At 45.6% G+C, this 12,471-nt stretch overlaps 1 protein-coding gene across 1 annotated transcript; it reads right to left on the reverse strand.

Moving 5' to 3' along the window:
- Positions 1-458: 458 nt before the first annotated feature.
- LOC138766358 (extracellular calcium-sensing receptor-like) lies at positions 459-8,690 on the reverse strand. Its single transcript, XM_069943934.1, has 8 exons — positions 8,609-8,690; positions 8,179-8,218; positions 7,875-8,090; positions 6,228-6,516; positions 4,285-5,118; positions 1,896-2,108; positions 1,683-1,806; positions 459-1,357 (listed from the first exon to the last, which is right to left on the reverse strand). Exons 1-8 carry the CDS (start codon positions 8,688-8,690, stop codon positions 459-461), a joined length of 2,697 nt encoding a protein of 898 aa, XP_069800035.1.
- Positions 8,691-12,471: the final 3,781 nt, after the last annotated feature.

Raw genomic sequence — 12,471 nt, forward strand, 5'->3', positions numbered from 1 at the left:
ACTTCATAGACCGGTACCCCGGCGGGGCATACATGTACGCCAGCTTGCGTTAAGGCCCAGCCTGTGGGAGTTGCCAGGATTACAAAATCCATTTTTAAACATCCTATTAAGGAATTCAGATTTAAAAGCGTAAAGTCCTTCCATCTAATAGGTAGAATTGAGAGCATCTACAGAGAGTGTTTCTTGATCTGGAGGACTCCCCATGTACTACATAGATTCTCCATTGATATTAATGTAGACCATGTAGTACTTCAGAACTGCAGACGACATGAACACTGGCGGCCAACAGGGAACCTTCTAACAAAGCAGAACTGTTCAGACTGATTGACCCCTTGGGATCAGGATGGTTGCTATGGGTCTATTGTTCTATTTTTCTCTTGCATTTTACAGTTTTCTATAATCCGTCAACTAAAAATACTATATTATACCATAAATATCATATTATTTGACATTATGTTTTATGTTTTGGACATTAAATACTGTTTGGTGTTCATCGATGGCCTCAGGAGGATTATATAACATTTTGGGCCAAATATACAACACAAAAGCCCAAAACTAGACAATAATATAGCAAAAATCTCAACAGCTACAATGTATTTTCCCTTAGTACTGAGATAGGCCGGGATGAAGGTCGACCAGACACTAAGGAAGGTCAACATACTGAAGGTAATGTACTTGGCCTCGTTGAAGCTGTCCGGTAGGTTCCTGGCCAAAAAGGCAACAACAAAACTTATTGTAGCCAAGAAGGCCAAGTATCCTATAGTGCAGTAGAACATAACAACCCATCCCTCATTGCACTCTAAGAGGATAACACCATTAAGGATGTCATAATTACGTTCTAGATATGGAGTGAACTCTATCTGCCACAGCAGGATAATAAGCACTTGGACACTGGTGGACGTTGACACAACAAAGATGGCCGTCTTGGATCCGACCCACATCTTCAATTTGCTACCAGGTTTGGTGGCTTTGAAAGCAATGACTACTATGATGGTTTTGGCTAAAATGCAGGAAATACATAGAGAAAATATAATCCCAAAGAGAGATTGTCTAACTAAGCAGGTCAGCTTGATCGGGCAGCCGATGAATACCAAGGAGCAGAGGAAGCAGAACATTAGAGACAGCAGGAGGACGTAGCTGAGGTTACGGTTGTTGGCTTTCACCAGTGTGGTATCCCGGAACCTGATAAACACAATAAGGACCATCATGGTGGTGATGAAGAACACTATGGATAATGATGCCAGTACTAGTCCCAAAGGCTCCTCATAGGAGAGGAACTCCACAACTTTTTGGACACATTTGGTCCTTTTGCTGTTTGGCCAAAAATCAAGTTGACAACTAAAACATTGAGCAGAATCTGAAAGATACAGAGAAATTCAAGAGCTTTACCCATAGAGAACAAAGAAATTGTAGTAGACACTTCCAGTGTCTTCCTATCTTCTCCCCGCTCCCTGAAGCTGTTAGTGCAACCTTTGTCTCAAGAGCATAAGCACTATACACCAGAGAGAGGCTCTCGCTATCTACACCACCACTTCTACTACTACCATCCACATCCTCTCTATTACAGTCCCCTCTCTACACTCTGGCCCACTGCACCAATACGGCAGACACAACCCTAAATTTTTAGCTAGCGGGATTATTGACCAGACAGATAACACATGGAAATATAATAATAGACTCACTTGTCTCAGTGGAAATCATTGACTCTGGGCACAGAACGCAGTCATAACAGCAGACGGGTTGACCTCTCCGGGGCATTTTCCAGTATCCTGGAGGACAAACGTCACTGCAGACGGATAATGGTGACTGGAATCATATATCATTGTTTCGTGTCGTTAAAAATTTTTTAAAATGTTATTCTTATTTTAGAATGTGAAATGTAGGAAATTTGTTACCTGTCCTCCAGCCCAGAAGATGGCGCTCTCATTAATCAAGAGCTTTTGATCAGCGTGATCATTAAAGATCCCAACTTTCATAAATTGCCGCCTGTTGTCCTTGAAATGCCAATTCATTATGTCAAATTCTCCATAAATGTCTCCATTGGCGTCGAATGACACATCTTCTCCGGCCGTATTCAAAAAGTGAACCCTTCTCAAGTAATGAAGAAGCTGTTATTGGATTAATAAATTAACTGGTCATACTGTGATGAAATATTTTGTTCTTTAAATTCATATTGAGTTACCATGTTGGGGGAAAGGGGTGCAAAGTATGAGGTAACTGGAGGCAGCACCTAGTCGTCTATATACTACTGGGGGCAGCACACAGGGGGTCTATATACTGCTGGGGGCAGCACATAGTGGTCTATAGTACTGGGGGCAGCACACAGGTGTCTATATACTACTGGGGGCAGCCCCCAGGTGTCTTTATACTACTGGGGGCAGCACACAGCTGTCTATACTACTGGGGGCAGCACACAGCTTTCTATACTCCTGGATGCAGCACACAGGGGTCTTTATACTACTGGGGGCAGCACACAGGGGGTCTATACTACCGGGGGCAGCACACAGGGGTCTATATACTACTGGGGGCAGCACACAGGGGTCTATATAGTACTGGGGGCAGCACACAGGGTGTCTATACTACTGGGGGCAGCACAGAGGTGCCTATATTATATAGGGACCTTACTACTATATTGGGGCACAGAGCATACCTAATTATTAAGTGGAATCACAGAGGGGTGTAACTACTAAATAAGGGCACAGAGGGGGGTAACTACTATATAGGGGTACAAAGGGGTGTGACCACTATATAGGGGTACAGGGGACCTTACTACTATATGTGTTGGAGCCTAAAATGTTTCTCTGACAGCCGGGGAAAGACTTAAAGGTGGCCCAGGCTGGATGGAGAGAAAGAGTAAATGGATGTAACTGCACTCTATTATAGGGTTTGTAGTGATAGTGGTCATAGTGTGGCTGTGGGCTCTTAATACAGTGTGGGGGCATTTTCAGCGCATTAAACTGTGTGTGGAGCTCTGATTCTGATATCGCTGGGTTGTGTGGGGGGGGGGCACTCTTGAGGGTTGTGCACATACATCTGCTTACCTCTTATAAAGTAAATTGAAGTTGATGTTTACAAGAATTACTTTCTTAGGGTGCCTTCACAACTACCGGATCAACGGCGGATCTCACTTCTGCGGATTCAAAGCGAGAACCGCTGCGGATCCGGTACCATTGACCCCCTATGATAGCACATACTTGCAGCGGGATTGACATCCCTCTGTCAGTATGTGCTTTAACCCCCCGCTGCCCGCAGCCCCGCCGCCCGAATCTACCATCCCCGGCTGCATCAGTCTATCCCCGGCCGCATTAGTCTATCCCCGGCGCATCCCCCCCATCCCCGGCCACATCCTTCAGCCTGCCGCCGCACGCATCTCCGATCCCCGGCGCATCCCCCCATCCCCGGCCACATCCTTCAGCCCACCACCCCCTGCATCTCCGAGATCCAGCGCATCCCCCCATCCCCTGCCACATCCTTCAGCCCGCCGCCGCCCGCATCTCCGATCCCCGACGCATCCCCCCACCCCCGGCCGATTTCCGCAGCCCGCCGCCAAGAGCATACAGTACCTGCTCGGCGGCGCGGCTGCAGTGAGGCTGGCTGCTCCAGTCCCGCTCAGATCAGCTGAGCGGGATTGGAGCCGGGAGACTCCATGCAGCCGCGCCGCCGAGCAGGTACTGTATGCTCTCGGCGGCGGGCTGCGGCCGGGGATGGGAGGATGCGCCGGGGATAGACTGATGAGGCCGGGGATGGGGGGATGCAGCCGGGGATGCACACGGCGACAGGCTGCTGGATGCGGCCGGGATGGGCTAATGCGGCCGAGTATGGTCTGATGCGGCCGAGGATGGTAGATTCGGGTGGCAGGGCTGCGGGAAGCGTGGGGGTAAAGCACATACTGACAGCGGGATGTCAATTCCGCTGCGAGCATGTGCTATCATAGGGGGTCAATGGTACCGGATCCGCAGCTGATCTTGCTACGAATCCGCAGAAGTGAGATCCGCTGTGGATCCGGTAGGTGTGAAGGCACCCTTAAAGAGAATAAATCACTTAGATGTTGCTGGTAACGCTACATGTGTCCCCTGTGTTTTGTAGATGACTAGCTCCCAGCTCTCTGGATGTCTTGCACGCCATAATAAAATACATAGTTTTAGTGGTTGAAGGATCTACAAAACACATGGGACATGTGCACATTTTTGCACACGTTCTGGGCGCTACTAGTAACATTACCAGCAAAAGTGATTGGTTCTCTTTAACTATGTTAAAATGAGAAATATTAAAAGGATACTTTACCTGCCATGGCTGTAGGTCCTGTTTATTGGCACAACATCTTCCATGGAAGGGTCCTTCATCAGGCCTACAGTGCAGTAAGTGGTGGAGAGCGTGAGCAACGGCATAAACAGCTTTGTGGGCCACATACACATATTGAGATGTTGGGTCATTAAATTCTGCCACGTCATTGGTCACCACCTTCTCCAGTCCTGTACAGGTCTCATTAACGTGGCCTACATTTATGAAGTGGGTATTGACTTCAGCCTCTGGCCATGTGCAGTTAAAAAGAACTCCCCAAAAAGTTTTTACAAATATCATTCTTGGGTATTTATTGGGATGGAAAGTCTGTAAGAAATTGGAAAAATTTGGCGGAATATTTCTACTTCTTGTAATTCCTATGGTGCCGTTAAGTACAGTCCAAAACTGTTTGTCAATAGGAGGTGTGGTGTACCAAACTTCTGTACCTATCCAGACTTTGCCCTTAATATTTTCTTGCATGATCTCATGAAATAGTAATAAAATTTCAGCCTTATTACAGTAGAGGATGACCACTCTGGCCATTGATTGGCTGACAATTTCCATTGTCTTTGGGATTCTGTTGTTGATGGGATTATAAGTGACTATTTGAAAAAACTCTATGCAGATTCCACTCTTGATGGCTTCTCTCCTGAACGCTACAACTCCTTCTACAAAGTAATCTGCTGAAGATGCAATAACTCCTATCCACGTCCACCCGAATCTCTTGCACAGTTCTATCAAAGCTTGAGGCTGGCTCCTGGTACTTACAGTAGTCCGTGTAAATGATGGGAACTCAAATTTGTTACTCAAGGCTGGTAAAGCGGCTATGAAACTGACCTGAGAATTTTTGTAGAAAGAAAAATACATTATTGTATGTTACTTATAGATATATGGACAGAGACAGCCCGACCTCTGATGTGGGTGAGGGATTTAACCAATGTGGCTGTACCATCCTTTACCAATTTATTTGCTCACAACTTTTTTCCCCTCTAAACTTTTTGGTAAAAAGAAACAAAAAACCCCCAAGGGTATACAGCTGGATTGGTGTAGACATTGGGTAATCCTACCTAGATTAATATGTTCTACACTTTTCTGATCTCCACTGTTAACCAAAGGCTTGTCTTAATCTATAGTAAACATGAATCAATGTTACTTTATTATAATGTAACATGGGAGGGATATCACAGCATGTCTTGCTACTAGGACCTCCAGCCATCACCGATAATTTAAAGGGGTAGTGCACCCAAAAAAAATTTCTTTCAAATCAACTGCTGCCATGAAGTGCCAGAGATTTGTAATTTACTTCTATTAAAAAATCTCAAGCCTTCCAGTACTTATCAGCTGCTGTGTGTCCAGCAGGAAGTGGTGTTTTTTTTACTGTCTGACACGGTGCTCTCTGTTGCCTCCTCTGTCCATGTCAGGAACTGTCCAGAGAAGGAGCAAATCCCCATAGAAAACCTCTCCTGCTCTCCAGACTGGAAATAATACCACTTCCTTCTGGGCATACAGCAGCTGATAAGTACTGGAAGGCTTGAGATTTTTTAATAGAAGTAAATTACAAATCTCTGGCACTTCATGGCAGCAGTTGATTTGAAAGAAAAAAAAATTTGGTGCACTACCCCTTTAAGGGATAGTCTAAGGGAAGTGTTCAGTACCCCTGTAGTGCCACCACAGGTGAAATTACATTTTACATGGTGCTTACTGAAACCAGTGGGGTTCCAAATAATGCATCAACATGGCAGATCATCTAGAGATAGGATGATGCTCTTTCTAGAAGATATCCACTTCATCTACCTGGTAACCCTCTAGCAGATACATAAAATTAGAAACTCCATCACTTCAAACTAATGGACCTCTGCTATGACCCTGGCTCACAGGATGACCCTTAAGGCAACCCTGCAATATCACAGTTCATCTTATACAGTAGTTAAAAATTCTTTACCTACCTGAGGAAACCTCCATAGACTGAGTACTTTTGCTATTGCCACTGATGAGCTTGAGGCATCCCCAATAATCGCGGGTACAATGGGCTCGGATCCACACTTGTAATTTGGGGTTTGGTTCTCATTACTTGACATAGTCTCGAAAACTGCCTGAAGGGAAGCTGATTCTAAGAAGCAGGAGTCAAACATCTGGAACCCCAGCGTGATGTTGGGTAGAAGATCTGGGTTCTCATTCACTTCTTCAACAGCAAAAATTAAAGCCAGAATGGATTTGTATGAATCGGTGTTGAACCTGAAATGTATTAATTTCCTGTTATCATGTAGTCATATTCCTGGACATACAAGTAACATGTGCTTAGGATTTATATCTACTCTATGGATCTTAACGTAAATACGCCTCCATGCTTAGACCCCTACAGGGCAGTATTACTTAGGTACCATAAGGATATGCGGTCTGTTTTTGTGCAGCTGCACGTTCATACACAAATCTGTATTATAGCTATGTATAACATCCATGTTGAATGGAGCATTGATACAGCATCCACATATGTATATGGGGCACAGCAATATAGGGTATAGAGGTCTCAAATGCATCCATGTCCTAGTGTTTAACTGAACCCAAAGGCCCCCATTATAGAAGACATCAAGATCACACGGTAAGTGGGTACCCTGCTACAGATTCTACACCGGGACCCTGGACTCTAAAGTTATAGCTCTGGACCCTCAGGTAGCCAAAGAATGAATAGGCTCCGAAAAGGTTCAGCTTCTGCCCCTTATCACTGATATGTACAGTGTTACTCAACAAGAAAAGACATCAAGCACCGGAGGAAAATCCTCCAGGGCTAAAAAGAAAGCAAGATTGGTGAAAAAGAGCAAAAGCAGGGACAAAAATATCAGACCAGGTGGAGGTGAAAGGGCCTCTAGGCCATAGTGTCCCAGGTGGAGGTGAAAGGGCTTCTAGGCCATAGTGTCCCAGGTGGAGGTGAAAGGGGATCAAGGCCATATAGTGTCCCAGGTGGAGGTGAAAGGGCCTCTAGGCCATAGTGTCCCAGGTGGAGGAGAAAGGGCCTCTAGGCCATAGTGTCCCAGGTGGAGGAGAAAGGGGATCAAGGACATAGTGTCCCAGGTGGAGGTGAAAGGGCCTCTAGGCTATAGTGTCCCAGGTGGAGGTAAAAGGGCCTCTAGGCCATAGTGTCCCAGGTGGAGGAGAAAGGGGATCAAGGACATAGTGTCCCAGGTGGAGGTGAAAGGGGATCAAGGCTATAGTGTCCCAGGTGGAGGTGAAAGGGCCTCTAGGCTATAGTGTCCCAGGTGGAGGTAAAAGGGCCTCTAGGCCGTAGTTTCCCAAGTGGAGGTGAAAGGGCCACTAGGCTATAGTGTCTCAGGTGGAAATGCCTATTCTGATTTTTGCTTTAATACCCTCTCTCTTCTATGTGCACCATTCATTGAAATGGAGCTGATGGGGTATAGGGAGGGGGAGGGGAGGCAAAGGGCTGGTGTTGCTAGACCCTGTTGCATGGTTGGGCTCTTCCAGGGCTTTAATCCTACTGATTCTCCCTTGTTTAGGCAAGCCAGCTGTTAAAATTACCATCTAAGAACGAAAACATGCAACTGCTTTCCCAGTTTTGTAAGCTTTGTATTAGTACTCACCAGTCACATGGACGTGGAGGTGGCTGTTTAGAGAAGGTGGCCACTGGTTGAGTAAATGGTGCACTAATAGGGTTGATGAATCCCAGTATGATATCTCCGTTCTCAGTGTAATCGTCCATAGCTCGGATGGAGAGAGAACAGCCGGACATGGATGTCCCAACAGAGCGGAACGTCAGAGTCATAACATAGAGGTGAAAATAGAGACGCATTGTGGACCTGGGAAGACAAACAGGGTCACTATTCACAGATATCAAGAAGATGGAGGCTAACATGACATTGCTGGGGGTGGATTGGAGATTATTACCTCATGGTGATGCTGGTGCTTCCTATAGCCTGGAAAAGCTCTATATTAGAAACAAGATGCTAAAAGCCAACACAGATCGGACATCCTAGTGGCTTACAATGTTCGATCTTCATACAGGAGGCCAGATGAAAGATCACTGAGGATTTTTAGAAGGTCAGAATGAAGGGATTGGCCAATGAACGAGACCCAGATGGGAAGCGATTGGCTCCAAAGTCTGTGGGATTGTCCCCTGAAGGACCCCTGGATCTCATTACTGGAGCACAGCCTGGAGCAACCAGACACAACTCTACTAATATTCCTGAATTACTATGTTTTTGTTCCTGTACATACAGTATTAGGCCATGTTCACATGGCGCAAGAGACTGGCCGCTCCGTAACCCAGCCGGGACACGGAGCGGCCGGTCTCTGAAAAGGTAATCCTGGCCGGTACCGCAGTACTGGCCAGATGATCTTTCGGCCCGCAGAGTTCCACAGCACACTATGAAGCAATCGGCCAGAGCCGCGTGCTTCATAGTGTGCACTGACAGAGCTTTTTGCGGCTGCTATTCATTGAATAGCGGCTGCAAAAAACTGACATGTCAGTTGTTTGGGGCGCCTCTAGGGTTCCCAGCCAGAATGTATTCTATGTGTATACGCGCCAGCCGGGACCCCATAAACAGCAAGCCAACCTATTTTTATGTATTAACTACGGCCGTTGTTGCAATCAGCAACAACGGCCGTAGAAATAGGAAAAAAATAAGTTGTGTGAACATAGCCTTATAGATTAAGCTTGTAGTATCTTCCATGTACTTTATTTTTGCCTTCCTATCTGATTTCTTGTTCTTTTCTTGGAATTTATGATCCCACCCTAAAACAAGAACTTAAAAAAATTTCTGTCACTATTCGAATGTCAAAAGTTTTCATTGTTAGGAGTCTGAGAGGTCAGACCTTTACTGATGGCTACATAAAGAACTTACCTCATACTAGCAGGAGGAGACTGAGGGGAGCCTGGAGCGCAGCCTGGGAGGTCTTGATGCAATTCGCCCCCAGTCTAGATACAGAGCGATTTATAACATGTACGGTCAGTAGGGAAAGATTATCGTCGTCCTCGAGGAATTTTCCACCATATACTTAATATTCACAATTATAATTTCCAACATATAATTATGTCATTCAGTGTAATTGTTTAATTTTGATGTAGATCACAAATATAATTATTGCTGATGCCGATATGTTGCCCAAAACATAGGATCAAAAAATGTATAAAAAGTATAACTTTTTTTTTAACATAAAAATGCATTTGTCTAAAAAACATTGATGGGTATATAGAGTGTATTTATAGTATATGGTTGGGTATATACAGTGTATGCTTGTGTATATACATAGTATGTAAAGGGCATATATATATATATATATATATATATATATATATATATATATTGTATATAGTATATGCAGTTTTTGTGCATGTGTGTATATAGTATATGTGTATGAACATTATATGTATTTCAATGTAGTGTGTAAAGACTATATACTGTATATGTACTGTATGTGTGTATATACTGTATATGTTGTTCTGTTCATGTGTTTGATATCTACATGTGTGTATGTTAGAATATAATATTGGTTGGGGTTTGAATCTTCAGACCCTGACCAGTCACTAGATCAGTCTCTCCCGGCTATGTTTTTCTGAGAGTGAGATGGTCCCATAAACTTTATTTGAGACTGTCTTGGTCACATGACATGGAGCGGGGAAAGGACACATACTATAATGATAATATAATAATTGAGGTGTTTTATTTCCAACATGCCCCATTCTTCTCTTGATCTAAATCAATTTTTAGGAATGACTTGAGAGCAGTGGTGCAAGAGGTCAATTTGACCCCCCCCACCCTTTCCAAGCGATGCTATTGATAGATAAATAAAATCTCAAGACTGATATTACCAATACCACCAGTATATAGGAAATATTATAACCACAAATATTGCCGCCATACTGTTACAAACCAAATTCTGTATACGGAGACCAATATTGCCAAAATTACCAGTATACCAGTAAGGGGCAAATATTACCGCCATACCGCAACCACTACCATATTGTTACTGACCAAATCCAGTATACTAAGATCAATAAAACACAGTACCAGATTACAAGTAACAAATATTACCACCGCATACTGACTAACACCACCACATACTGACTAACCCCACCGCTGCTACTGACTAATACCACCACATACTGACTAACCCCACCGCTGCTACTGAATTATTCCACCACATACTGACTAACCCTACCGCTGCTGCTGCTGAATTATACCACCACATACTGACTAAGGCTATGTTCACTTACGTAAAATTGCCCTATTGTATACACCCCTGTGAACACTGCCTCTACTTCAATGGGATCCCGGCCAGAGCTTATACACATCGTATATGCTCCGTCCGAAATCCCGTGCGGCGCCGCAAATAACTGACATGTCAGTTTTCTGCGTCCGCAATTCAGTGAATTGCGGCCGCAGGAAACCCTGTCAGTTCACACAATGAGCTTCATTGTGTGTTGTGGAAGGTTCTGATGCGGGGGCGCGCTCTGATGCGCCTGCATCAAAACTCTACGGCCAGAAAGATCATCTGGCCGGTACTACAGTCTCATCTGTAGTGTGAACATAGCCTAACACTGCAGCTGCTACTGAATAATACCACCAAATACTGACTAACACCACCACTGCTACTTTCTTATACCACCACATACTAACACCACCTCTGCTATTGACTAACACCACCATATACTGACTAACACAGCAGCTGCTACTGAATAAAATCCACTGTACAAAGATCACTATCACATACAATCTCATACAGTCACATAGAGGGAGACCCAGCTCTACGCAGACTCTTTACACCATATACATTACAGTGCAGATAGATTTAGTGACTCACAGGGGGACGTCTTCTCTGATCAGAGTTTTTCCCTTTTCATTGTCTTCTCCATCTGTCCTGGGCCGCTATAAAAACTTCTCTGAGCCACGAATCCAAAGAATCTGCCAGACAGACGTATTAGACTCCTCACTCTGGCACCATCCTTATCTCTCTACAAACTGCACATCTGTATTGGCCCCTTTACACCCTCCTTTAGTGGGTAGGCTGACTCTATTTGACCCCTCCCCCCTTGTAGTATATTCCTCTCTCTGTGTGGTCCACTATAGTACATGCCCTATTGTATACACCCCTGTTTGGTCCCCCTTATAGATGGCCCCCCATGTATCCCCCTTATAGATGCCCCCGCATGTGTTATCTCTCTTATAGATGCCCCCCATGTATCCCCCCTTATAGATGGCCCCCATATATCCCCCCTTATAGATGGCCCCTATATATCCCCCCTTATAGATGGCCCCCATGTATCCCCCCTTATAGATGGCCCCCTGTTAGCCCCCATGTAATCCCCCCTTATAGATGGCCCCCAAGTTTCCCCCATATAGATGCCCCCCCCAGGTAATACCCATTCTCGATGGTCCCCCCAGGTAATGTCCCTTCTAGATGGCCCCCCCAGGTAATACCCCCTCTAGATGGCCCCCCAGGTAATACCGCTTCTAGATGCCCCCCCCTCCCCCCGGTAATACCCCTTTAGTCTGTGCAAAAAAAATCCAAAACAACAACACAACTCACCTGACAACTCGCTCCCCCACCATGTCTCTCTCCTCCTGCAGTCCGGTCTGGCTGTCAGCTGGCGCGCGGCTCCCTGGCTCTGTCCTGTCCCCGGCAGCACAAGCATCAGTGAGCTCAGTGTGCGCACTGGGGATGTTTCTTCCGCCACGGGGGCGCTTGTTATAGACGCACCCTGCGCCGGAAGTACTTCCCCGGTGCACACTGACCTCTCTGATGCTTGTGCTGCCGGGGACGGGACAGAGCCAGGGAGCCGCGCGTGGGCTGGGGGCCCGTCCCAGCCAACCTCTTGTGATCGCAAGCAAAATCCTGCTTGCGGTCACAAGAGGAAATGGGAGGGGGCAGTGCGGTGGCAAGGGGGGGGCCTCAAACATAGTCCCCAAACATATCAGACAGTCAGAAAGTGTTTCCAAAGTTCTGACACCATTCCTTCTCATTCTATTATCTCACCTTTTCTAAAAATGACCTCTGTGGACAACTGCAGTAAAGCGTATTCTACCTGACATCTCACCTGACATCCAAGAACAATTATTGGGCAATCTTCTCAGGAGTAGAAGAGGTTTGTGAAGCTTGGAGAAGCAGCCTGTTGTATAGCAGATAGCGCCGCCCAGTGGTAGGTGACCTGACCTGGTGCAGCCTGGAACATGCTGAGCA

This window comes from Dendropsophus ebraccatus, chromosome 10 (assembly GCF_027789765.1).
Source record: "Dendropsophus ebraccatus isolate aDenEbr1 chromosome 10, aDenEbr1.pat, whole genome shotgun sequence".
Taxonomy (NCBI): Eukaryota; Metazoa; Chordata; class Amphibia; order Anura; family Hylidae; genus Dendropsophus; species Dendropsophus ebraccatus.